Source organism: Lontra canadensis, unplaced genomic scaffold (genome assembly GCF_010015895.1).
Source record: "Lontra canadensis isolate GAN:19392208 unplaced genomic scaffold, GSC_riverotter_1.0 scaffold30, whole genome shotgun sequence".
Taxonomy (NCBI): domain Eukaryota; kingdom Metazoa; phylum Chordata; class Mammalia; order Carnivora; family Mustelidae; genus Lontra; species Lontra canadensis.
Window position 1 is genome coordinate 19151967 of NW_022631024.1, and position 27413 is coordinate 19179379.

The 27413-nt window shown below is 62.9% G+C and overlaps 1 protein-coding gene across 2 annotated transcripts in view; it reads right to left on the reverse strand.

The window, feature by feature from the left end:
* Positions 1–27413, reverse strand: part of COL5A1 (collagen type V alpha 1 chain) — a 140055-nt gene that overhangs the window by 85629 nt on the left and 27013 nt on the right. For both annotated transcript variants that reach the window (XM_032866237.1, XM_032866235.1), the window contains exons 2-4: positions 18308–18475; positions 12804–13017; positions 11401–11563 (exon numbers count right to left, since the gene is read on the reverse strand). In XM_032866237.1, the coding sequence (XP_032722128.1) occupies positions 11401–11563; positions 12804–13017; positions 18308–18475 (545 nt within the window). The remainder of the gene's footprint in view (positions 1–11400; positions 11564–12803; positions 13018–18307; positions 18476–27413) is intronic.

Sequence of the window (27413 nt, forward strand, 5' to 3'; positions counted from 1 at the left end):
GAGGGAGTCGGTTGTGCTCTTCCAATAATGAGCTTCCATCCAGCCTGCATTTCTGCTACGGGCTGAGAATATTGCCAAGTTTCTGCTGGGGGGCGTGGCGGCCTTGGGGGCTGCAGCGCCGGAAGCCAGAGTCCGCCCCAACAAGGGCACCTCCCTACCTGGCGCACCCCTGCAGCTGCCCGTGCTCTCCTCCCATGGCCCTGAATGCAGCCTCCCTCCTCTCAACAGAACTCCCGGGCCCCTGGGGAGCAGCCCTGCCTCCACGGCCCCCACACCATGGCCCCCCTCATCCAACCCACACAGGCCCCGTGGGGACCCCCACCACACAGTCGGCTTTCCCTGTGGGTTCTGCCATCTGACCTCAGAGCACTTCATGCTCTGAGACGGGGCCACGCAGGCCATTCGAGAAGGGACACACTTCTTGATCGAGCTGGCAGCCTACGTGGCAGGCAGTCACGCGTTCCCTGCAGCCAAATCGAGAAACTTTCCACTTCCAGCCACCAGCGGGCTCTGCTCACAAACCAGCGGTGCCTGCGCAAGTCTGGGTGCCCACGGCCCGGCGCGTGGCCACCTGCAGCGTGGAGAGGCCCAGGGCCCCAGCGCGGCTCTCACGGGACAGGGGAGGAGGTCAGCGGGGAAACCAGCACACCGAGTTGCCATCCCAACCCCAGAGGCAGCGAGCCACAGTTCCTCGACTGAGGGGACACAGCATCAGACTCGGGGGGCTGCTGGGAGAGTGGGACCCCCAGCCTCTGTGACCAGGGGCGGGGGCAGGACCGCCTGGGCCCAGCAAGTGACTCGGAGCAGCAACGTACACACGGAGCCCCAGGGACGCATGCGGCGACGGACCACCGCCGTCCAGCCGGCTAAGTGTTCTTGCCCAGGACGCCTGGTGGGATCCGGCCACCGTGTCCCACGCACAGTGGCCAGGGGACATGGGGGTGCCCTCGTCCTTGGTGCTCTGGAGACGTCACAAGTACAGACGTCACGTATATTCCATTGTTCACACTCTTGGGACCCACACAAGTCACGTCTAAAGTCGTGTGTGGTGTTGTTCACCCATGACATGCACGTGATAGAGAAGAGAGGCCCCACGGCAGAGGAAATAACTGTTTCCCCGGTTTTCGGGGGACCCGTGGAGTCTGAGCGAGTTGAACACTCTCTGGGCAAGTGTCAAAGACGTACTTCCACATGGCGGGAAACCACTCTGCTGGGCCCAGGTGCCACCCGGCCCCGCGTCCCAGTCTGTGATCACCTGTGCCACCAGCCAGAGCCTACCCCAGGGTGTCGAGGGGCGTGTCTGCTCACACACGCGTCTCCATGACAGGGGCATGGTGGCCGGGGGCGGGGCGTCACGTCCCAGCCGCACCAGACCTGACACTGGCCGCCATGACTAAGGGTGAGCTTGGCGAAGTCGGAGAGGGGACACCTTGTCCCCGGACTGAGGGACAGGACAGCAGAGCCAGTGACCAGGGCCTGGCTATTGGGCGCCCCTCGTCCAGAGCCCCCGAGACGCTGAAGGGCCCGGGTCTCCCCCACTTTCCCGCCGGCGGTGCGGTACCCTTCGCTCCGGACGCTCAGCCGCCAGTCCCGCCACGAGGGCCACATTTGCCACGTGGGCAGCACACGAGTGGAGTGGCCCTGTCCTTCTCCCCCTCGACTCAGAGTGGAGAGCCTGTGGACACCGGGCTGACTGCGGGGGATCTCTGTGCTCTGTGGGACATGTGCTCTGTGACAAGCTGTTTGGAAGAAGGAGTAAGGACCCTGGGAATCACTGCACAGAGCCGCGGGGCACCAACCACGGCGGCCGGGGGCTGGGTCCTTCCCTCGCCCGCTGAGGGCCGGTGCACATGCTCCGTCCCCCTGGGCCACCACCGTCATTGGTGAAAGACAACAAGCCCTGCCTGGAGGGAGCTCCTGAGGACGGAGTGTGACGGTGGGTGTAGCTCACGCCGTGGGCCTGGCACCCGGGGGACCCGGGCAGATGAGCAACTGCCGGAACCAACAGGACCTCCACCAGCATCACTACCTACACCACCACCATTACTACCAAACCAGTATTACTACCACCACCAGCACTACTACCAACACCATCACTAGTATTACTACCAACACCAGCATCACTACCACCCACACAAGCTCCATTACCACCACCCCCTGCATTACCTCCACCGCCACCATGACCAGCAGGCCACCAGCGTGGACCCCGGACAAAGGCCCCCAGCGTCTCTTGCAGGAAGGGCTGATGAGCCCCTGCCTGGCTCACGTGGCCAGCATGTCCAGCAGCCCTAACGTGAGACTCATGGACACAAAGATGAAGAAATCATGTTTCTGACCACAAGTCTCAAGCTCTAACGCTTTCCCAGGAGGTGGCCCTAGTGGCCAAGTGACCAGCCGCCAGGGTTCAAGGGAGGCCTGCTGGGGTGGCTGGGCCCCAGAGCTGGGCCCCGCTGGAGGAGGTGGGTGCCACAGGTTCACATCCGTACCCGGCCTCTCCGGGGTCCTCCCTCGGCCACCAGGCCACCCCATCCCCTGGAGGAGACTCTCCAGCCCCGGGCACCAGCTCCCTCCCCACCCCGCCTTGCGAGTCCCAGGCTCGGACCCAGGTCTTCAGCTCAGCCTCCGCGGGACACGGTCCACACCCGCAATCACCTCGCCCTCGGTCCCGCACACATTACTGTAGCCCCACATCACACTGAGGTCGCTGACGGGCTCAGCACACGCCGAGCCCTCCACCTTCTCCGTAGGAAACGCTGCCCCCCACATCCCCCTGGTCTACACTGGCACAACTGGTTGTTTAGAACCAGGTGCAGAAACCCACTGTCATCCCACCAGATCTCATCTCCTTGGCTCCAGGGCCTGGTCCCAGCCTGGAAGACCTTTCTGAGCCGTATCAGTCCATCGGGAGAGTAACCGGGCATCAACTGTGACAGTCGGGCTTGGCTGGAGTCATTTAACGCAGCCCTGGGGGATGGGAGGGTGGGGGGGCATCAGGGGTCAGTTTGGAGGCCAGGCTGCTCCGTGCACCTCCACCCGCAGCCCCCCACCTGCTCCGTGACCCACCCTCACTGCAGGCCGCCGTGCGAGGCAGGCAACGTGACCAAGAGCCACGTGCTGTGACTCCAGCCAGAGTCCTGGGCTACACCCCAAAGCTGGGCTATCCCGGCTGCAAACACCACGACTAGGCCCGGCAGAGACAGGCTGGGTTGGCGTGACTCACTCGCGGGGATAACTGTGCTCCCCAACTCCTGAGAAGCGGCTTCCAACACAGCCCCTCAGAAGCACGAGCTGTAGGCGAGTAAGGCCCAGCTCTGGAGAGGGCCGTGTGCACCCAGAGGAAAGCCCGTCCTCCAGGAACTGTACGCCCCTGGGAGGGCCACGAGTTCTCCCAGTGTCCCTGAGACCTGCCAGACCCTTCTCCGTGGCGTGCTTGTGGGCACAGACTGTTGGACTGGCCGCAGCTGGACAGAGGCCACCTGGAGAGGCCTGGAAGTTCCAGCGTGACCAGAGAAAAGTGGCTCCAGGTTGAAGCGAACAGCACCAGGGCCTGGGGTAGGGAGGAGAAGGGTCACTCTTAAGCGGCACTCACAGGCCTTGGGGCCCAGGGGCCCGCTGGAGGGTCACGGACAAGAGGCAAGTTAGCACGCAGCGGTCTGTCGGGCTGGAGGGCAAGTCATCTAAAGGGAGGACGGAAGTCTGACGTCAGAGGCCCGATGCCCCTCACCCTCCACCTGAGAACTGGAATGTCCTTCTGATCCAGGACGTCCAGACACTCTGGCCCCACACTTCCCTGCTGTGCAACCTTGAGCAGGTGGCTTTGCCTCTCTGGGCTCCAGGTAGCCCATGAGCACTGAGGGGCCAACAAAACACGCCCATCCCGGGCTGCTGTGCAGAATCGTCGGGGAATTATCAGGCGGCTGTCAGCCGCTGGGGCTGGAGGTACCTCCTTAGCGCTGGGAGGGGTGTTACCAGTATCTGCTTTTCCAAACAGAACGGAAGGAAGACGTTCGGAGGCACCCCGACTGCCCGAATAAGCCTCCCAGTGCGGCCTGGTGCCCGACCCCTGGAAAGCAAGGCCGCACCGTGCAGACCTCACGGGGCCTGTCCTTCCGGGCGCTGGGAGCTTCCATACAGATCCGGAGTAGCACGGTGGGAAAGTGAGTCTGCGCTCGCCCTTCCACAGGCTCAGAGGAAGCCCTCCGACAGGCGCTCGCACAACCGTCAGAGGCCCCCCCACGCCCCCAACACAGGGACACGCGCTTAGGAAAGGGGCACCTGGCAAATGCCCGCACAGACGCCCCAGTACAGGAGTCTCTTTGTCCCAAGGTGATGTCCCCCCTTGGAGGCCCAGGGATGCTGAAGGCCCATAACGGGCCTGGGGAGCCCCTCTGCCACCCACGCAGGCCCACGCAGCACGTCCCTCGGGGGTCCCACCGTACCGCCCAGGGGCCAGCACTCTGCAGGTGAGGGCTGGATGCCAGCCCCGGCCCCCCCACCCGCCGGCTGGTCTCGCGGATCTCCATGGCCCCCTCCGACTCTCTCATCTGCAACACAGGGACGGGAATGATGGTACTAAACCTTGTCATCACAACCATCATGGTACACGCCCCTCCCCTGCCCCAGCGTGGTCCTGAGAGTCTGACAAATCGCGGCCCTCGGACAGCTCGCTGGATGAGGAGGGACACCCAGTGCTCCCCTGACACTCACAAGCCCGGCTGCCCCACCTCCCGCAGGAAGAGACAGAGTCCCAGGCTAGCCCAAGCCGTGCGCATGTAGGGGGAGGCCAGGGCGATGCTGAAGCCTCCCCAGGCCCCCGGACAACGGGCAGCAGCAGAGAAAAAGCCCCCCAACACACACAGCGGGGCCCCTGTCCTCCAGTCACCCAGAGGAGCAGCTCCCAAGCTCGGGCACCGCTGCAGGCTGGCTCCCAGGGCTCTGCATCCAGAAGCATGGGCCGCAGGGTCGGGCCCCTCCAGGAAAGCCAAAAACTCCCCCCGCGTCCACGGATGGGCCCTAGCCCATCCCTGCCGCAGCCCTGCAGGTGACCTCGAGACGACATGCCCTCCCTGGAGCGCTGGCACCAATCCTCCCCGGAGACCCACATATCAGCAGGTCATTCCACAAGGCTGGGCTCCCAGCCTTGCCTCAGGGCTCCATCCCTGGCCCGGGACAGGGTCTCACTACTCAGAGTTTCCACAGAGCAATCCTGAAGCCCTCCCAGGCCAGGGAGCAGGGGCTACCAGGTCCCACACCACGTAGGCAGAAGCAGGGCCTGCCTGACTGTGGGGTCTCTCTGACCCCTCCTAGCTGCCACCCCCCACCCCTCACCCCCCATCCTGGGTAGAGACAGACGGTGGCCCCAGCTGCTTGGCTCAACAGGACCAGGGCAACCCGGGCCGGCTCCAGGGGCACATTCTCAGAGCTCAGGCCCCACCCCAAACGCCCTGACCACAGAGCCACAGACAAAAGCCCCTGGGTGTGGGCGTCAACACAAGACCTACTGTCCCCCTGCTCCCGCCAGCCTCTGCGAGGCAGGCATCCTGCCCGACATCCAGCTGGTCACTGGCCCCCCCACCCGCGGGCCGCTGGCTGCCTGCACCGGACACAAGTCCCAGCCCGGGCTTGCCCACTGCCCAGCCCTTCCTGGGCCTGAGCTGGAGACAAAAATGTACCGCAAAAGCCCTGTGCACCGTCCTCATTGGCCGGCAGTCACCCATCCAAGCCAGGAGGCAGGCGCGGGGCTGCCCGGGACCATCCCCTCCAGCCGGGAGGAGCTCACCGTCCTGCCTCCCCGGCCGGACTCAACAACAGACTGGAAAAGCCTCCACTGGAAACCAGCCCACGCCCGGCAATGAGCGCTTCATTACCCTCACAGGCCCCGTAGGAATCAACGGGTGAAGCTCCTTCTGGGCTAGTCTGGGAACAGGTTCAATACCATCCCCCAGTCCTACTCCCAGACTCTGGGAACGGGACCTTCTCTGGAAACACGCCCTTCATGGATGTAAGGACGCTCAGGTTCTCTAAGGAGACTGTGCTGGATTGGCCCCAAATCCCGTGAGAAGCGTCCTCAGGAGAAAGACAAGGGACAGACAGACAAGAAGAGGAGAGCTTTGTGCAGCTGGGAGCAGAGCACAGCTGGGAGCAGAGCAGACCCTGGGGCCGCCGGGAGCTGGGGGAGGCAGCAAGGACCCACCCAAGGTCCTCAGGAAGGAGCACAGCCCTGCTGACCCCTTCAGGTCGCGCTTCTGGCCTCCAAAACTGGGAGACAATCCTTTCTATCCCTCCGAGACACCAGACTGTGGAGACTCGTGGGGACTGCCGCGTCTCTGCCCTTCCTGGGAATAGGGAAGGCCCCTGGAAAGGGGGCGGAGCCGAAGACCAGGGAGCGAGGCTCTGACCTTGCTCACTCCTCTGCCTCCCTTGGGGTCTGCCAGAGAACTGCCCCGCTGGGCATGGGGCTGGGCCTCACACGGCCGCACAAGGCAGGGGGGTGCCCCTGGGGACAGCGTGGACAGCCACTGAGCAGGGGCAGGGTCCTGTGGGCCAAGGGATGGAGCGACGGACCAGGCTCTTCAGGGACACTCTGCCTGCTGTGGGCCCCACCCAGGACATGCCATCTGAGGTCAGAGCACCTGGGTTTGAGATGCCCTCCCGCTCTCCCAGGGCCATGGCTCGGACCCATGACTTAGCCCTGGGAGCTTCCACGTCCCCATCTAAAGTCAGGGGACACGGGCTGGAGCAGGGACAGGCTGCCATGCGGAAAGGGCTCCCTCTTCAGCTGCTGTGCAAACCTGGGAGGCTTCTAGACACGCTCCTCGCCGGGTCCCGCTGCGGAGGCTGGCTCCTCCTGTTCCCAGCATGGGTCTAACTAGCCACACCAACAGGAGAAACTCCCCGGGCTGGGAGGGGGGTGGGGGGCAGGGCACACGGGCCTCTGAACCCGCATCAACCGTGGGGATGCGGGGGGCACGGGGCTTTACGGGCAGGGCCCCAGAGCCTTGAGCCGCAGCCGATTCCCCACGTGCATCCCCCCGCGTGTGAACACGAGCTCAGGTTTGGCCCCGGCCCCGCAAATGCGCCACCTCCCGAGGACGGGAGAAGCACCTCGGCACGCACCCGCAGTTCGTCTCCACGGAGAAACCTGGGTCAGCATGACCCCCCACGGGTCGCTGCAGGAAACAGACCAAGAGAACTGCTGCCTCCCCGCCCCAGAGGGAAGGATCCTCCGGCAGACGGTGCCCAGTGCCACAAAGCCCTGCGGGGAGCGTCCCGCAGCTCCCCAGTCACGGCCCACATGCTCCGCTGGCCCTGGGTCCCCTGGTGCATCCCCGTGGCGGGTGACGGGATGGTCCCCAGAGGGGCCTGGGAGCTCAGAGGCCACAGCCTGCATGGTGAAAGCGGGGACGGGGACCCAGGCCTCCAACACCAAGCCCACAGCTCTCTCGCCTTCGAGACGCTGATGCCCGCAACCGTGCGTGTGGACGGAGAGGGCTCTATGCTCCCCAGAGGGTCCCCGGCCGCCTCGAGGATGGCCCAGAAAGCCCAGCCCAGCAGAGGCCCGCTCTGGCCCCAGGCAAGCTGCATTCCAGGAAAGAACATGTCAGTGGAAAAGCCAGGCCTCTGGAAAACGGGAATCAGGGATGAGGTAAACCCCTTGTCTCTCCAAATGCAAGGTGGGTGGACAGCCGGAGGACCACCACTCGGGGGCGCTGCCGTCGCCTCCCGCCGGCGTGCCCTCCGTTCAGTCTTGTAGCCCCTCGCTTAGAAGTGGGTCTGGCGCCCAGCCCAGACCGCCCGGGCTCCCCGTCCGCTGGGGTGGGCCTCCCTCCGTTCCCGACTCACCGGAGGGGGGGTCCTCCCGACACAGAGGCCAAGCCCCACCCTCCAGACCCCTCCATCTGGAACACCCGCCGGCTCCAGGCCCCGCTGAGGAGCGAAGGGTGGGGAGAGGCGCCGGTGCCCCCGTTCAGCTGGTGTCTCCGGGCCCTGCTGGGGACAGTGCTTGGCAGGCCGGGCACAGAAGTCCAGCTCTGGCTGCCAGTGAGCCTGCAAACAGCCTGTGCTGGCTCCTTCTGGAAGGTTCTGGGGCTTCACCGACCCCACAGGTCAGGGCACTCTGATGTCCTGGGGGCCCATGTGGGGCCCAGGGAACAAGCAGTCCCTGGCATCATTGGGACCACCTGGGATTGGCTCCAGCTGGGGAAGGTTGTGACCCAGTTTCTGAGGTCCCGGTGGCATGGGTCAAGGGGACAGAAGAAACACAGGCTGCTAGGAGTGTGGCGCCTGCCACGCAACGTGACACCAGAGCAGACCATCAGGCTCTCAGCAGCAACAGGTCTGGGGACCAACCCGGGTCCCCCACAGTTTTCCAGGTGACCTTCTCCGGGTTCTTCTACCTCTCTGGTGCCAGCGTCCCGGGAGTGGCGAGGGGTGACGGCAGGGCAGAGCACTTGGCGGGCACCGTCACGGGCCTTGCTGGCCAGCGCTGCCCTGGCTGGCCTCCCCCCCAGCTCTACCATGGAAGGAAAACAACCACTTCTCAACTCCTGCCAGACACATTCACTTTCCCTGGCACTCTCGTCTGTGTTTCCAAAAACACAAAGCTCGTTCCTAAGCCCTGGAGGAAAACAAGCCTTTCTCCTGCACGGGGAAGCCCACAGGACCCGTCCTCTTCTGAAGAATGGCTCTGACCCCCTCATGGTGGGCCCTCGCCACGCGGCCCCCACGCCACCCGGGACCCTGGGACAAAGCCGCAGGACACAAGACACACAGCTCCCAGTGATGCTGTGGTCAACGGCGGCCCGAGCAACCCCGCAAAACGCACTCTCCGCCTCAGAACCCGCGGGCAGGGATCCACAGGGGAAGGAGCGAGGCAGTGGCCGCCAGCCAGCCTAAGCCCCTCCAGCTCACACCAGCCCAGCACTACGCACGGCCTGGCCAGGGGCCCCTGCCTGGGGCGGGGTGCGAGCACAATGGCTCCCAGCGCAAGCCCTGGGGACTGGGATGGCCACGTGCACGCACAGGCCAGGGCAGGTCCCGGGAGGGCTAACCTCAGTTCAGGGGTGCATGCCCTTGGCCAGCCCTTCCGGGCCGGCCCCCTGCCTGCCCAGCTGGAGGCCCTGGTCTCGAAGGCAGGCGTCCTGGCACTGAACTTGCAAGGTGAGTCTGGAGAAGTGGAGAGGAGGGACAGCCGCCCCCGGACACACGCCCGTCAGTGATGTCCCTGCAGGTGAACGTGGACAAAGGGCCGGAGGACCTCAGTTCTGACCGCCAAGGGTCTGGGGAAGCGTGCTTCTCGGGGGCCTGCGGCGGGGGGCACTTTACCCAGATTCATCCACAGCGCAGGCCTCCTCCGCCCATTTCCCAGATGAAGTCGTTGGGCTTGGGGTTTGGCAATGGGCTGCCGGTTATCAGCGGGAAAGGAAATGGATGAGGCCCAAGGCCCGTGGGACCTTTGCCTGCACCTTCCTCCTGGGGCGGCTTCAGAAGGGACCCAACGGTCCCATCCCCTGTCCAGCAGGCAGACCCGTCAGCGGCTCACACCAGGGCTGGGAGACTGGGGGCTGCCAACCTGCACAGCCAGGCCAAGGGTCTGCCCCTGCGGGGAAGGGTTCCCCGGAGCTGCGAGCTCCATGCCAGGCTCTTGCCCTGTGCGGCACTTTACTTGGGACAAAGGGCCTCTGTGGGGCCCCGTGCACCCCAGGAAAATCCCCAGTGCCCCAATAAGCTCTCTAGAGTTCAGTAAAGCCCTGTCTGGACACAGCGGTCAGCACGGGACTCAGTGTGTATGCCCGTGGGGATGGGCGCCCCCACCAAAATCACCCCCAATCCTTCCAGCTCACCAGGCCCTTGCAGAGCTGTGGGACAAAGTGGCTTTTGATGAGGGGAAGACATCCTTCCGGGGGAAGAACGCAGCTGCTGCAGAAATTGTTTTCAACGGTGCCGCCCCCCTTCCCCATTGCGAAGAAAGGGGAGAAGCCAAGTGCCCGGCATGGGGAGGGCCGTTATTTGAAATCCGGCAGAAAGTACAAGACTTAAGTCACTTCTGTTTCAAAAGAAACAAAGACTCTTCCTCCCTCGCCGTGAAAGCCAGGCCGGCTGGGCATCGAGGCCGCCGTGCCCAGCTCACTGTCTGCTCTGGGAGGAGAAAGGCCGGACGGAACGCTCCAGGGGCCACTGGGCCACTGGTCTTCGCTGCAAAAGTCAGGTCACATTTTCCAACGTGAGCAAGTCCGGCCGCCAGGAAAGTCCGCGTCTGGGAAAACATTGCCGGCAGAACACGAACACCTCGCCGGCCACGAGGCCTTCCATGCCTGGCAGCCGCTCAGGCCAGCCGTTCCAAGCACATTCTCAACCTGCCGTTTCGATCCAAGGCCGGCCCGGCCCCAGCCGCACCGGGAGGCCCGCACGGCCTCACACACGCACCCCCGGCTCGACACGGCCGCTGGCCCACGCTGCAGACGAGGACCCCAGGTCTTGGACGGGCTAGGTGGCCCAGCCAGGTTCCCCCCATGGGATTTGGGCCCTGAGCTCTCCCGGGGTTCCCCCACAGGTGTGCAGTTCTAGTGTCGGGTGCTCTCGGGAAAGCAGCTCCTTCTGGCTCGGCCAGAGTATCGAGGTCTGGCATCACCTCATCCCAGCCAGAGGGGCCACCAGTCACCTGAAGTGCCTTCTAGAATGCAGATCCCAGGGCCCTGCTACAGGGCTGGCAAAGGCCAAGCATCTGGACATGGGAGAGTCCTCAGGGAACACCAGAGCGCTCCCCCAGGGCTTCTGGAAACTGCTGGCCCCAGCAGAGGTGCCTGCTTCTGCAGTACAGGGCTCTCTGACACTGTCTTATAGTGAACTCCAGTCTTCAGAGGAGGGAAATGCAGGACTCTGCTCAGGCCCCGTCCCCATCCCTGAGGCATTTCCCTAGGAAACCCGGCTCCAGGCAGCAGAAAGGCACTGCCAAGGGACAGCACCTCTGAAGGATGGTGGCGTGTGCCTTCCTGCAGCACAAGCACCTGGCCCGGCACTGGCCTCCGGTCCCCCCAGCCGCAGCTGCCCCTTCCCAGGTCAACCCTCAGATACCAGATGGTAGGAGTCCACGTCTATCCACAAACCCCAGGCCATACTCACCAAAGCCCGTGCCCTTCCCAAGCTTGTCCCCAGGCCCCTTGGGCAAGGGTGGACACAGCTATCCCCACAAAGCCTCTCCATTCCCACAGGCCACAAAAAGCCCTCGGGATTGCAGCAGAGGCCGCAGCCAACAGAAACCACGGCCACGTCAGAATGCCAGCTGTCCCCACGCCTGTCTCCTGACAGGCTGCCAGCAGAAGCCACGGTGGCCGCAGGCAGGAGTGACCTCTTGCCGGCTCTGGTCCCTGGTGACCATGGGACAGCCTCCCCTCCTCTTACCTCAAAGACTTCCTCATCCAGGATCCGGGTCCCAAACACGATGATGCCATTGACATCTATCATGGGATGGTCACTGCGGGCCAGGTGTTTGGTGGTCTTCTTTTTACAATCCAAGATCAAGGTGACATTTTTCTTGTGGATGCTGAGAGCAATCCTGTGCCACCTGCAAAGAAACAGCCCGGGTGGGTGACGGGGGCCTGGGTCACAGGTCTCCAACCCAGGGGACACCGCAACAGTCACGGTGGGGCTGGGCAGCTCTGAGCCCAGCCTCTGCCATCAGACCGGGTTGCCCAAGGGCCGGCAGATGCCATGGTCCAGCCTCATGTGAACCTGAACCCCACAGCAAACTGCTAGGGGGCTGCTGGGGAAGATGGGATTTGCTGGGAAGTGGCAGGACGGAGGGATCGCTGTGGAGCTGTCAGTGAGAAACACGGGAAGCACACCCTGAGGGGCTTCTAAGATCAGGCACATGGTGCATTAGGCACGGAGGAGCTGAATTTCACACTACCAGGGTTTCGGCATGCCCCAGACAGAGAATTCCAGAAAGACTGGTCCTTTTTTTTTTTTAAATCGTTCATGCCCACATCTAATGTGGCTGCGTCCTGAAGGACATCGTGCATCGTTTACAGAAGACACGGTATGCATATACGCAACGGAACACTACTCTGCCGTCAGAAAGGACGAACTCTGCCGTCTACGATGACGTGCCTGGAGCTGGAGGGTGTTATGCTGAGCAAAAGAAGTCAGAGAAAGACAGACACCGTAGGACTTCACTCACATGTGGAATTTAAGAAACAAAACAGGAGCCTAGCGGAAGGGAGGGAAAAATAAAACGAGACGAATTCAGAGAGGGAGACAAACCGTAAGAGACTCTTAATCATAGAAAACAAACTGAGGGTTGCTGGAGGGACGGGGTGGGAGGAGGGGGTGGCCAGGGGATGGACGTTAAGGACGACACATGATGTAACGAGAGCTGGGTGTCCGTCGCAACTGATGAACCACTGAACTCTAGCTCTGAAACTCATCATACACTGTATGTTAATTAATTGAATTTAAATAAAAAAATAAAAGGATGTCGCACATCCTTTCCGGAAGGAGTTGGGCATAGCCACACCATCTTCAATGTCCCTTCGAGACTAGGAGAATAGCACTTGAGATATTCTAGTGCATCTGAAGGAGAAGGGGAGACCCAGGGAGATGTAAGGACCCCCCGCAAAGACGCAGATGACAACCGGAGACCCGTCCTCTCTGCCCGGTGCCCGCCTGTGTGCATGGTGGCAGCTTCCTGCTTTTTTACCAAGTGCATCCTGCCACAGCTCCCTTGCCGGCCAGCAGGCTTTAGGCGGCCTGCACGGACCCCCCCAGCAGGAGTCGGACTGGGTTGCTGCGTGGTGCTCACTTACTTGCCATCCGACAGGTTGATGCCCCTGAAGAGGGGGTAATCCTCTGGCCCTGGTTTCCCCGTGTGGTCCTCATAGAGGAAGACCGGAGAGCGGCCCATCTCCAGGCCGATCTGCTGGATGCCCTGCTCATTGTAGATGGAGACCAGGAAGGCCTGGCTGCCTTTCTTGGCTTTCACAGTGGTTAGAATGGAAAAATCCTCAGGAAATGAAGATGCTGTAACAGAAGACAGAGATCAAAAGGCAGTCAGGAGCCCGTAACTACACGCAGTCACAGCTCTACAGACAAACCGGCTTGGGGACCTTGCAACTTTTGATGCGTACGGTGGTACATGGCCACTTGCTGCACACCCGTCCCTGGATCAAACTGTTCCTGCAGCCCTTCCCTATCACCCCATGACCAAGCCTACCCTTTTGGAGGCTCAGTTCAAATGCAAACCTCATTGGTCCTTCCATCGTGAGCCTTCAATGTATCTCCTCAGTTCCTATACCTCAATACATCTGTGTATAAATCCTGAATAGAACCTCCTAGAATGTCAGCTCCCTCTAGGCAGGGGCTGTTTCAGATGCGTCTTCATACCCTCCATAATGCCTAAGGCTATACCTAGCAGATTGTGTCTCCTTGAGTACCCTCAGGAGGAGGGTAGGGACGGGGGCGGCGGGGGGGGGGGGGGGGAACGGAAGGGAGGCCAGGGGCAGGGACCACTTCTCCTGGCTAATACACAAAAGAGAAGATAAGTAGAAAGAAATGGGAAGACTTGAACCCAAATTTTAAAAAGGAAGAAAAACAACGAGCCCTGTATGTTAATGGCAGGGAATGCACTTTACGATTCAGGACAGAAACGCCACGAGGTCATCAACGGCCAGGCCCACGCCAGCCCACCGAGGGGAGCGCGGTGTGGCTCCACACGCCCCGGATCTCCCCACAGACACGCGCCCTTCCCCGGGCCACGGCAGGAACTCTCGGCGCCTCCTCCCCATCGATGCTGCCGGTGGAGGAGCAGCTCTGCCGCGGGCCCGGGGCACGGAGCAAGCGTGGCTGGTCCCTGGAGCCACCAGGAAACACTCCACTGAAGCGGCCAGAAGGCGTCGGCACGGGCACCCTCGCGGAAGAGGGGCTCTGACCTGGCTTATGGGCCTGGATGAGGGGCGACCCTGTTGTCAGACCCAGTGTGACAAGTTCGCGCAGCTGGCCCCGAGGCCTGTGGGGCTGCAGGGCTCGGGTCAGTGCCGCTCCCTGCGGAGACGCTATCCGTGAGCGCCCTCTGCTGACGATGCCCGTGCGGCCGGGCAGGGGCCTCTGCTTCTACTCAAGGGAGCACAGAGTGGCAGGGTGCCATGTCGGGGACAAGGGGACCTTCAGGGCACCAGGCCCAGGGTGGGGAGGGGTACGGCCTGGCTGTGGCTTCCGTGACCTCTGCAGGACCCAGGGTGGGGAGATGTTGCTAGGGCTAGCCAAGAGCAAAAGAGGCCAAGGCTGCTTCTATCAGGGAAATCAACAGGCCCCCAAAGTCCAGCTCCAAGACTCGCGTGAGGTCCCAGGCAGACACAGAAGGCAGCTGAGAGGTCCGCCCCACAGGCCCCATACCCCCAGCTAAGGTGCCATAGGGGGACAGAGGCCCAAGGCCCCCAGCCCCAGGGGTCAGGCCAGGGTCTCCCTCCCCAAAGGGGACGTCTCAGGTCCCTTCCCCAGTGCGAGGTGATGTTGGGCAGCACGGCCATCCGTCCCAGGACAGGCCGAGTCAGGCCCGCCTTCTGCGCAGACAGGAAGCCTTTTGGAAGAGGTGTGCTGAGGTCACCAGGGTCACAGAGCCCTCGGCTCCATGCTGTCCCTCCACACGTGGGACGTGAGGGGAGTCAGAGCCACCGCCTCAGCCCTACCCCCCGCCCCGGGGGAGCAGCATCCACTGGGCAGGCCAGGAGAAGCCCCCACTGCAAGTCCAGGGGCAAGACCTAGGGGCCCAGTTGGGTTCCTGGGGGTGGACAGGCACCAAGGGGCCTGGGGTCATTTAACCCAAGCTTGGAGCCACTGTCCATGTCCAGAGTGGCACAGGTACAGTCCCTCCCTCACATCTCAAGGGTTACCTGCCCCATCCCCAGCCCAAGACGACTCCGTGCCATATACAGCCGTCGTCCCGCCTGAAATACAGAGAAGATCAGGGAACAACAACACAGCCCGGGGACGGCCAAGGCCCTGACCCCCAACTCGTGAGGACACTGTGTCCCAGTGTTTACACCCCCGTGCGAGCAGATCTCGGCTCAGAGAGCCTGAGAGGATAACTTATGCCTGACATGAATCTCCCTGCTGGTGACATACAATGGCTTTATTGTCACGGGAGATGGTCTATTCCAGGCGTGGTGTGGGTGGGATGTGGACACACCCCATGACCCGCGCTGTCTGGGCCATCAGGGGGACAGCGTCTGGGTCTCACCCTTCCCACTAGATTTCTCAGAGTCACAGGGGAGAGGCCCAATTACTTCCTGAGGTCATTTCCTGTTCCCTCTGCTGAGGCCCAAGGGCACTGGGGCCATTTGGGTATACAGCAGGAACTTAATAAAGGCATCACTATTAAACTGAATCCTACTAAGCGAACAGCTCCCGGACAGAACATTCTGCTGGGCGGGAGCTGATCTGGAGCCCTAGGACCCCTGGAGGGAAGGTCTGGGGCAAAGGCCAAAGGGGGTGGGGGGACACTGTCACATCCCAGCCCTGTTTCAGATCCTGAACATGAAGGGAGGCTCAGTGACCCCGAGGTTACCAGACAGAGGACAACTGGAGAGAGGACCCCAATCCAAGACACGAAAATGGAGGAGGGGCTGGGGATCATGGGGAAGCTCGTTGTGTCCTGGGGTCGCAGGAAGTCAGAGCAGCCCAGTGGGACACACGGCCTCCTGTATTCGTGGAGAATCCACGATGGCTTCTTCTAGGGTCTTGGGCCTGTCTTCTACTGATGTCCCCTCGCAGGCAGACAGTGGTGAGTCCCCGACCCCCAGGAAAGCAGGGTCACCCTCTCCGGCTTGCCCCCCAAAGCGTCCCAGTTCTGGGCTCTGCCTTGTCCTTATAGCCTGTCAGGGCCACCCAAGGCCAAATGTCGGGAAAGGCCCATGCCGAGAGTCGCACTACGGGGTCCCACTGACCGCAGGACCTGGACCACTGGGTGTAAGCGAGACAAGGAAGGTCCCTCGGGATCAGGGAGGACACATCCCTGTGCAGACATCACCGAATTGGAAGGAGGGTGGCCCCACAGGCAGGCCTTCACTGTGCCACCCTGACCCCTGGCCCAGGGAGCCTGGGACCGCAGACAGTTCGTGCAGAGCCGCCCAACAGGTGAACGGGCATGGTGGGTGCCGCGGGCTCACCCGCGACAGGCACAGGCTGGGGGAAGAACACGTCCCCACAAAGCTCGGCCTTGGCCGTAGAGCACTGCTTCGTGAGCCCGTGAAGGGGACCCTGTGTCCTCGGAGCAGCTGGGCAACTCCGGGGTCTTCTCATCACGGCCACGAGTCAGCCGGACACGGACGTCCTTTGCTGTAAGACTCATTTAAACGCGTTCACACTCAACTCAGGTTGCCTGACCACCGGCTCGGCCCGCAGACACAGGCGTCCAAAATGCAGCCACGCTGCCCCGACCCGGGAGATGGGCCTCCCAGGGAAAAGGTCAGCCAGTGTCCAAGAGAGAAGGGACAAAATCCACGTGTCCCCTCACACCCGAGGCCACAGGCACACGACACCGGCCTGGATGAATGTCCCGTGGCCGCTTTCACGGACTCCACAGTTTGGGATTTGGAGAAGGGAACCCACCCCACCCCCCGAAATTCCTACTCAAACCAGCCCAAGGCCGCCTCCAGCTTCATTTGGCCTTGATGAGATGCTGCCTCTGGCCGGTCCTGTTCTGCTCCCCACGCTGATCGTGACCAGAAGACCCTGTCAGAGCGTTTACACTCTGTCTCATCACGTCACGAATTCAAGAGCTTAGGGAAAACGCAGGCTGAGAGATTGTACCTGTCTTACAGGTGAGGGACGCACACCCATCTCCCGTCACCCCCCTTTCCCCGGGATCCATGCAGTGTCCGGAGGGCGGGACACACTCTCAGCCTGAGCGGGGCGTCGGGGATCAGACGGACAGCAGATCCGTCCCGGGCAGGACGCCTGGCTTCCCAGGCCTGGCAGGGGGACAGCGTCGTGCACGCCCCACACAGCCACCAGGGCCTGAGGCAGTCACCCCCCTGGGGCCCTTCCCCGGTGCCCCTCCGTCTCTCTAGGATGGGGGAATGCGGGGACAAGGGGGATGCGGGGCAGAGATGAGAGCAAGCACCCGGTGGGTGATTCCAGAAAACAGGCTCAGCCCCGAAGTGGAGGTAGAGCTGTGGGGACATGTGGAATGGCAGCCCGACAGCAGGGGGCCCGACAATGACCTCGTCTGAAGCCCAGGGCAGCCGGGCATGCAGAGGTGGGCTCCCGGGAGGCCTGGAGGGGACCCGGCGCCCCAACTGACCTCATCTACCTCAAGTGACCTTCGTGAAAAGGACCGACCCAGCCTCTCTTGGGGACGGACTCTTGAGGGCCCCGTGAGTCAAAGCTGCGCTGAGGGCAAGGGGCATCAGAAGCAAGCACAGAGCCCCTGAAAGAGCGCGGCCTTCGGGACCCCGTGGGGGATGCAGGAGCATAGAGACACCACGACTTGTCCACGGGCTGCCCAACGTTGGGGTCACAGCCAGGTCACCAAAAATTGAAGCAGAGTCCTACCCTAATGACAGTATATTACAGCCACGGAGTGGCCGCCTGCCCGGGGGGGGGGGGGGGCGTACCTGCTTGGCCCCCCCTTTCTGACCGGAATCAGAACGAGCTCATTTAAGGGGGTGGGGGGCTCGGTCATGGATCATGGGCTGTTAAGCCCTGAGGGTTTAGCTGACCTGGGGGGGGTGGTGTTGTGGGGGGTGGTTATCCCATAGCGTCCACAGCCCGGCCACAGGGACAACTAGGACGGCCCATGTCAGCAGCCAACATCGCAACAGGCACGGAATGCAGGGCAGCGATCCGGCGCCAGCAGCTGCTTCTAAGAAGCCGGCACCCTCTGGCTGCGGCCCTGACGCTCCCATCCTGGCTCTTTGCGTCACTGCCCCCAGATGACGTTCTGCGCAGGTGCGCGTCCCTTCCCACGACCCTGGGTCTCTCTCACCCTCGCCGTGTCACAGGAGAACCAGAGGTCACTCTTTCGCACGTGGAGTCACGGCAGCCTGTCTGCGGCAGGAGAGACACCTGCTTGGAAGGGCAAGGGGAGGCCGCCTGGGCTGTTTCATGAGAACGAGACCACAGCGGCCCCGGAGAAGGGCTTCCTGGAAAGCCAAGTGTGCTTCTCCCGCCACACAGGCACCCTGCCCTGCGCCCGGGCCGGAGGTGGGCGGGCGCAGCCATACCTGTCCCCACACATGCCCGTCCCCACCCCAGCCCCGGACCTGGAACACAGGCTCCGTCCCTCCTCCAGGAACACACCCGCGTCTCTTACCAGGGTACAGCTGCTTGGTGGGTGCACTGAGCTGGGCATCCTTCGTGACTCTGTAAGCGACATCTGGACCTTTGGAAGATCTCCGCGTGGCACAGAAGCCTGTTGTCTTGGTTATGCCATCAGGCAAGTTGTGAAAATCGAGGACCTTCAGGAGATCTGCCGGCTGAGCTGAAAGGGCAAAGGGAAGGCGGGGTTAGCTGCAGGGGGAGGAGCAGCAGGCGGGAAGCGCGCACAGGGCTGAGGGCAATGGGAACCAGCTCCAAACCAACTGAGAAACTGGGGGGGGGGGGTCAGGGGTGCAGGGTGGCCGCTCTGAGAAGAGCAAACGTGCGCATCCCCAGAACGCTGCTCCCGGGCCAGCTCCCACTGCAGCCACGCGCCAGGAGCGAACCATCACTCGCCCACCACGCCCCTGCAGCCTCCCCTCCCCAAGTTTGCGACTTGGCTCCTCCGCCATGTCATCCCCCACGGGCAGGTGCCGGAGGGACCCAGACACCCTTTCCCACCCCCTGTGGGAAGCCATCCAGACGCAAGCTGCCAGGCTGCACGGACGCCCCTGCTGACGGGGGCGGCTGCGAGGGGAGGGAGGTCTTCCGGAGCGAGGCACTGGCAGCTTGCCGGTTCTGCCCTGCAGCCTGGGGGTCAGCACGTCCAGTTGACCACGACAAGAACCACAGAGACCGCTGGCACATTTTAGCCACCATAGTCACCCAATTAAAATGAGATTCTCCCATCACTGTTCACAGCAAGAGCCAATTTCCATTTCCCCCAGAAGACCTATGCCTAGGCAAAACAGTCGGAACCAAGGCCAAGGGAGGAGGGGATCCATGCATCCCTTCCAGAAAGTTCTGAACCCTCCATCGGGGGCTCCTCAGAGAAGGGCTGCAGAGCCCGAGGGCATTCCCAACAGGGCCAGGGCACATCCTCCAGCAAGAGCCGGCCCCCCTGTGCCCGTGGTTCCCTCCTTCACATCAGGAAGAGCAGGGACCTCTAGGCTCTGAGGACCACAGCCGGGATCCCCACACGTGCCCCAAACAGGAGATCTCACGGGGAGCGCCAGCTCCCATTACTACAAACAAGAGGCCCCAGGAGTCCCGGCCAAAGTAATTAACTTGGAGTGGGACTGGTGCGGCCCTGGGTTTCAGGGAGCCCAGGGGCCAGCACCCACCTGCCTGCAGGGTGGATGTGGGGGTGGGGACTGGCTCTGCCCCTGCCGCTGGGCCACTGAGCCCCACCGGGCCAATCAGGGCACAGCACCTCCGATCCAGAGAGAATGCAAAGGGCTGGACTAAACTCTCTGCTAGGTCTTTCCCTCAGGCAGGAGGAGTCCTCCCGGCTCGGGGGCCCCACCCACAGACTGTGAATTAGGAGCTGCAGGCCACCCTCTCCTGGGAGGAAGAGACAGACTCCTGCCACACAGCTTGAGCCCCTGGATCAAGCCATGCCTGAAGGGGGTCCATCTACATTAGCCAGTAAGTTTGTCTTTACATTTAGGGTGACTTGGGTTAGTAGAATCAGCCCCCACTGCAGGTGTGACCGTGAGGCTGACGCAGAGTCGCCAGACGGGTAACCATGTACATGCCCGAGACTCGCTCAAGAGCAAAGCCCACTTTTCTAACAGTGGGGGAGGATTTGGAGGGGAGAAAAGAACCTGTCCCCCAGCATCAGTTTCCCCTTCTCCGGTCCTAGGAATCCCGCAGCCGGTAGTTGTCCCTGGAGCTCAGGATAACTGGCGGGGGGGGGGCGGGGTGTAGAGATCCAAAGCCTGTGCCCATTCACTGCTCATTCAGCAAGACCCTGACAGAGGCCCCTCACCCGGGAGGGCAGGCCTGGAGCTGGGCCAGGCCATGGCACCCAGGGCTAATGTGGATGGACCCTCTTCAGGCATGGCTTGATCCAGTAGATGCTGACCTGGAAGGTGCAGACGGCCCCCTTTGGGTCCCCCTCCCCACATGGTGACGCACTAGGATGGGAGAACAGCAGCCTGGGCCGGGCCCTGAGAACACCGTGCTCCCCAGACCCCAAAATTCTGCCCCCAGCAATGTCATTTCCACCACCCGGCTCAGCTGCGTACCTGTCACTGTAACCAAGGACACATGGGGGTGGGTGGGGACCCTTAAGGAAGGGACAGCATGGGGACCCAGGACACTCCCAGTCCAGACTGACCCCCACTCATGCACAGCGTTATGGCCTCTTGTGGCCTCTGATTTTCCGGGTTGGCTCTCAGCTGCTACCCGGGGCCTGGCCAGCACACAGTGTAGTCAGCCCCTCCACGCAGTGGGGGTACGTCCGAAGCACTCGGCACCAGGCCCCCTCACACCAGGTCCCCGGCAGCCCTGGCCGAAGCCCGTCACCTGACACCAGGCACAGGTGCCAGCAGAGCCCAGGCCTGAGCTCGGGCCGTGGGAAGAGACAGGCCGTGCCAGCTGCCGGCTCACCGGCCGCAGTGACATGGCCCCAGCTCTGGCTCATCTCTGAGATTCCGTTCCAAGGCGGGCGGTGGCCAGGGGAGGGATCAAAGATCCCGGCTGGGGCTCCTCGGGCTCACACCCCACTAGCTGGTGATGCTCTTCCCAGATGGGCAGCCTGCAAACCTGTTTTCTCACTTGCTGACCGGAGAGCTGTTTTCCAGAAGCCTCCGGGACATGTTTATGGGTCTCTGCTAAACAAGTTGAAAAGGCCGCCAGACCGTTCAGGCCTAATGCCACCCCTCCAGCCGGCCAGGGGCTCCTGGTGCCAGAGCTAAAAAAATACTTCAAAGTTGTATAAAAGATGTGGGAAGGGCCTGGGAGGCATCTGGAAGGACAGGACTTTCGTGGACTTTCCTTCCTATTGACACAGGAGCCTCCCCTTCGGAAGGGCAGTTTCTTAGGAAACCTGAGCCCTTGCTGCCTCTATCAGGATGAGAAGGGCCCTGGGGAGCAACGCCGGCTCTGGGCACAGGTGTGCCTGGGTTTGAGCCCCATGTCACCCCAACCGGGAGAAGGTCTTGAGGCCATCCCCTCGCTGAGACCAGAGACACGGGCTCCAGCAGCAAAGGCTGCCCTGGGCACATTTCCTGGACAAGCAGCAAGCCGTACCTGCTCCTCCCTCCGTGACGGCCGGGTGGGCATCAACTCTGTGTGTCCCCGCCGCCCAGTGGGGACAGAGTGGGGAACTGAAGCCCCCGCCCAGGGCCCACTTAGGTGCCTGAGGCCACAGTGTGCAAAGCAGGCCCCCGCCCGGTGAGACCTCTCCCTGCTCACCGCCGCCCCCCCCCCCGGGGCCACCGTGTGCTGGGATGCATGGACTGACCTACTGGCGAGCAGGTATAGACGAGAACGGCCCGGGGCAGGAGGCACAGGCCCCAGAGACACATTTTATCACTGACGGGAACATGGCCAGGGGCCACACGTCCACCATCCCTACTAGGACAACCTCTGCCACCCCCAGAAGCACATTCCACGACCTCCAGCCAACTGCCTGGTGCTTCTCCGGCCAGGACGGCAGGGCTCCACGCTGCCAGGGGCCACTGCCCCCATTTCACGGCTGCAGGACATGAGGCACCAAGGTAGCCCCCGGCGGTGACTCCAGGGCCTTCGTGGCCGACCGCCAGCAGGTCACACGGTCACCAGGCCAGCGAGGATCACGGGCGCGGCACAGAGCCCCGCTTTCCCCACAGGGCAGCTGCGCGGGAGCCAGCCTCGGGCTCCAAGTCCTCACCTTCTCATTTTTGTTTGTTTTTGCTTTTCTTTAAATAAGCCCCGTGTGTTTTCGAACCCTCGCTACGGGCAAACAGCAGGATGGCTTCCTATGGCCTCCAGGGCTCAGGGAGCAGGCCGTGGGTTATCAGAACCTGTTCTCCGGGCCTGCAACCAGAACGTGCCTTCGGATGCCACCAGGCCACTCATGACCAGAGCCCCAGTGGGAGGGGACTTATCCCCCATCCCCGAGTCCTGGGGCCCCTAAGCCCGAGCTCACCACTCCTCTGCCATCAGGGTGTCCTCATCAGGGCCGTCCCATCCACCTGCCCGATCTCCAGGACCCTGGGTCCCTTCTCAGGTCCCAGGCTTCCACCAGAGCCCAGGCCCGGGTGGGATGAGTGGGGGCATCCCGGCACCTCCCTCTCATCAGATGACCCTCCACACTGTCCCCCACAGTGATGGGCTCCATCAGCCCCCGGGCTTGGAGATCCCTGGGGATAGGTAAGGGTCTGGGCTGGTCCCTCTTCATCCCATGGTCACCTGCACAGCCCCCGTCTGCACCCCTGCCCTCCCTGGGACAGGAAAGCCGTGGCCCTCCCGTGACACAGGCTCAGAAGACTCTAGACCCCCGGTTCCCGGCAGGGCTGCGGGGAGGCGAGAGGTACGCAGGTGGCCTCCCCGGCACCTAGCAGGAACGATGCTGGCCCCATGCTGCGAGGACTCAGTCCCTGTGCTGGGAGGCCCAGGCCTCCCCAACCCTAGAACTCCACAGCTCTCCCTGCAAAGGCCACAGCCCAGCATTGCCAGCAGCGAGCCCTCCCGGCAGAGACTGGGGCCAAACTCCGCGGGGCGTCTGCGGGGACCTGCGTGACCTCGTGGGATGAGCCCAGAGGCGGGGGTGGGCGGGGAGGAGGGGGTTCTGTACACTGCAGAGTCAACGTCGTCCACATCAAAAGAAAACGTAGGAGTTCCCTCAAGGACCACCTTCAAAATGCTCAGAACCGTCTAAGTTTAGAGCTAGAAGGAACCACAGACACCACAGGACGAGGGCCCTTTATCCGGAAACGGGCAGGTGCGGAGAAGGGGAACGACCATTCCGAAATCGCAGAGCGGGCTGGCGCACGGTGGGGATGACAGGCGACGCGCGGTACCAACGATGGGGTCACCAAAGCACGGCATGTTCGCCTCCGACCTCGTGCGGTGACCCCACTGCTGCCCCAGCTGCGTCCTTCCATGAGGGGAGCTGACACCCGGTGTCCTGTCCCTCTGCTCTCCGGGCTGTGGATCTCAGCGGGACCCGCCGTCCCAGCGCCCGGCTGATGCTCATGACACCTGCCCCGAGCGCGGCCCTGCACGTCGGTGCAGAACCATGCGGCCACCCTCGGACACGCCCCTGCCCTTGCTCTGTCCCCGCGGGTTCCCTCCTCCGCTTCCAGAAAGGACACCAGCGAGGGGGGTGGGCGGAGGCCCCCGGGCCCGGTGCTGAGGCCCTCCCACAGCCCCCCGTGGCCCCATCAAGGAGGACAGCCCACCAGGTTGAAAAAACAAACAAGCCCTTGGAGGCCGGGACTGAAATTCCTCTGCAGTGACCAAACTACAGGAACAAAGCAGAAGGGCAGGGGGTGGCCCACATGCTGAGGGCCTGGACAGGCCGCCTCCAAGGCCTTCCCCTCCCCCACCCCAGGACTGTCACCTCAGGGCAGGCCAGGCTCGCTGCCACGCTGGGAACACGGGTCCCTGAACACCCTTCAGTGGCTCCCATCACCGAACACTCACTCCTCTGCCAACATCAACACCAGGGCCCAGGCCTGCCCGAAAGGCCCAGCTCTCACTGGCTGCCACCTCACCAAGGCCACGGCATTACACAGACCACTCCACCATGGTCCCTGAGAGCGGAGTCCTGGGCTTGTGCAGTGCACAGCGTGACCACCCTGCTCAAGCCTCCAGGGCTCCACCCCCAACATGGCCTCAGCACCCCTGGACCCCACTCAGGCACTTTTGTGGCTAGAGGGGGCTGGATTCGAGCCTGGCTCTGCCCACCCTGCCCTGTGGGCCATGGAACGCCTCATGCAGGAAGGGACACGAGGGCCTGCCTGGCCGGGAGCCCACAGCTGGCAGGGGCTTGCTGTCCCCATTTCTCCAGCCGGGACTCCACCGGCCTTCCCTACAGCATCCCTGACCACCTGTCAGTCTCTGTCTCCCACGGGGGCGAGCCCGGCACGGGGCCCGCGGTGCTCTGCATCGCGATGCCCATCACTCACTTCTGGCCTGTTTTTCAGTTTCTAAGGGAGAGCTCGGGGCCTGCTGACACGGCCTCCTAGGGGAGGTTTTCCGCTGAAGGAGGCAGCTTTCTTGTGTGACTGTTTGTACAAGTCACTTGTGCAGCATCTGCCTCCTGGATTAGAAAGATGGCCGGGACAGGTGCCCCCCGAGGCCGCCTTCCTTCTGAGGGCCCTGGGGTTAGGGCTCTGCAGACATGACTCTGGTCACAGCTCCTCCAGCCAGCAGCGCCACGGCCCTGGAGAAAGTGGGTTCTAACCCTGAGCCTCCCTGCCACCTTCTGTGAAAGGGAAGGAACACAGCGAGGGACACAGCCAGCCCTGGGATGGGAGCAGGCACGGCCCTGGGGCAGCCTAGCCACAGTGGGGGCCGCATCAGCCCGAAATGGGACCACTGGACAACACTGAGCCCTCCCCCTGCCCCCACAACCAACCCCACAGGGTGCGGGGAGGAGGGCAAGGACGCTGGGGTGCGGGACATGCTCCCTGGGAGTGCTCCTTCTGTGAACCAACACAAGAGCCCAGAGATGAAGGGAGGCGGGAGGGCTGACCCCGTCCCGCCCCTCACCGTGCCTTCAGGGCAGCATGCTGAGGGTGAGGGCCATCGAGGCAAGGGGAAGGACGAACCTAAAGCTGATCAGAACTGAAAGCCTCAAGTTCTCCCGGACAGCCGGGAGCAGAGGGGACCTCGAGCCCATCACAGAGCCGGTCAGCAGGTCAGGGCCAAGTGCAGGACACCCCAGCCCGGCCTCGCTCAGTCGGTGCACACAAACCCGAGTTCTCGCTCCTAAGCAGGGTGTCCTCAGCCCACACGCCCCACCCACCCTGCTTTTGGGAAATGGCGGCCACCCCATCCCTGCTTTAGCCTCCTGGGGCCCAGAAGCCCCAGGCTCAGCCTTGGGAAAAGCCCCAGGGGGCCGTGAGTTCCTTCACAGGAACCTGACTGGCCTTCTCATCCCAGCAAATATCCGTGGCATTCCGTCCCCGCTGCACTTGTCACCCTGGAGAGGTGTGAGTCCTGTCGGAGCACTTAAGCTGTCATCACGGGCCATCCAGCTGCCCAGCATGGCCCAGGAAATGGGGAATCGGTGAGGGAGTGACAGCAGCCAGGAAGCACACAGGCCCCAAAAGGCCACAGGAGAGCAGCAGGTGGAGAGGGAGGGTCAGCCTCGCTGAGCTGGCAACAGCTCGTACTCCTTTCCCGAAGGGCCTCCCGACAGCTGACTGGGGCTGCAAGCGAGTGCAGTGAATCTGGTCGAAGAGGGACAGGAGGTCAGCAAGGGCCAGAGGACCCACCACGCACCTGCATGACCTGGGGAGGGGTCAGCTGAGGCCCTGAGCACCCACTGTGTGCCCACGCCACCCTATTTAAGGGCACACTATTCCTACAGAGGGCCCCGTGGGGGAGGGAGTTCTCCTGGTCTGCACCCTCAGAGGTGGGACAGGTCTGAAACTCACTCCCGAGGCTGGGGCCCCCACCTTCCACCTCTTGCTGGGGCTGACCTGAGGGGCTAGACCCCTGGCATCTCCACGCCACCCCACACCATGGTCAAAGGCTGGCCAGGTGCCCCCCGGGGCTCAAACACACGTGTGCGCCACCACCTAGGCCAAGGGCACCTGCACACAGGCCAGCCTGGCACACAGGCCAGCCCCAGACGAGAAGAGAAGCCTCAGCCCACACACATCCCCTGGGAAGATGTCCCGCTGCCCACCAGGCCTCCCGTGAGCGACGGCTGGTACGGCCGAGCACACAGGAGGGAGTCCTGCAGGAGGAGTGGACAAGAGGGCGGCCGTCCTAGGGGAACAGAGGAAGCCCCTCAGGCTTGTCCAGGGCCACACGAGGTAGTAAGCCACCCACCCAGCAAGGCAGCCCGGGGACATCCCGTCGGGGCACAACTGAGCCTCACGGAGCAGGCTTGGCTCCCGCTGTGCCGAAGACCGCGGGTGCTCCAGACCCAGACTAAGACCCCAGCACCCTGAGGAGCGGGAGCCCGTGTCACGACCGGGGGGCCGGAGGTCTCCTCCTGCTGGCCTGGCGTGGAGGGCACGTGTCCAGCTTCTCGCAGCACCTCCGCAGCGCCTTCTTCCTCTCCTCGGTCATCCCCGCTTTCCGTCCGGCTTCGTGGAAACAAAGGAGCATATCTGCGTCTGCCTGCATCCTTCCACAAGGGGCTACAGACCGAACAGGGCACAGACGGGAGTCCCACGGCCAGCTGCAAGGATGGCCCAGGCCAGAGGAGGTGGCCGGGGCTGCGTGTGCACGGGCGCTGCCAGCGGGAGCCGGTCCAGCAGCGGAGCCCGCAGGCATGATGGGAAACCAGATGATTAGTCTTAGTTTCCTCAGAGGTAATTTGTCTCCTTTCTGGAGGAAAGGGGTGGGGATGGCACCAGGCGCCAGATTCCACCCGGCTGGAGCTGGCTGTGTTTGTAGGGACAGGCTCAACCCACCTGCTTCCATGAGGCCCAGAGGCTGGGCGGGCTGCCATCGGGCCAGCTGGGGTCACACTGGCAGGGGGCCCTCTGCACCCATGGCCTTGCCCAGGCCCAGCACCTAGGGAGCGCTCAAGGGGGCGTTCAGAGGAGGCCGGGTGGGCATGCGCCAGAACTGCCCCGGATCAGAAGCACAAATAGCTTTGTGCAATGGACACGTAGGACCAGTCACTACAGGGCTGTGGGGCCTTGCTCATGCAGCGACACTCTCTGGGGTCCCCGTGGAGTCAAGCACATGTGGGAGGTCTGCATCCTTTCTGCACGACCCCTCCCGACATTCCAGACTCCGGGCAAGGCCTCGACTGCACTGGCCTGAGTGGTTCCAGACCACTGGCCCCCCACCCTAGAGGGGCACACACTTCCTGCCTGGGGGCGGGGACAGTGGTCTTTAGGACTCAGAACTAAATAAACTGACACACCATGGAACCAGGTAACTCCCATGCCCCAAAACCAACAGCAGATCCACCACCCTAAGCCTCAGTTTCCCTATTACAAAGGGGCACACCGACAGAACTTGTCCCAGAAAGCCATGAATGGTGGCCAAAATCAGTAGCACCAACAACACTGGAGTCTCAGGCTCCTTCCCTCCCTCGAGTTACTATGGCAAGTCAAAGTGGGTCCATAAGAAACCTCTCTGCTTAATGAAGTTCAAGA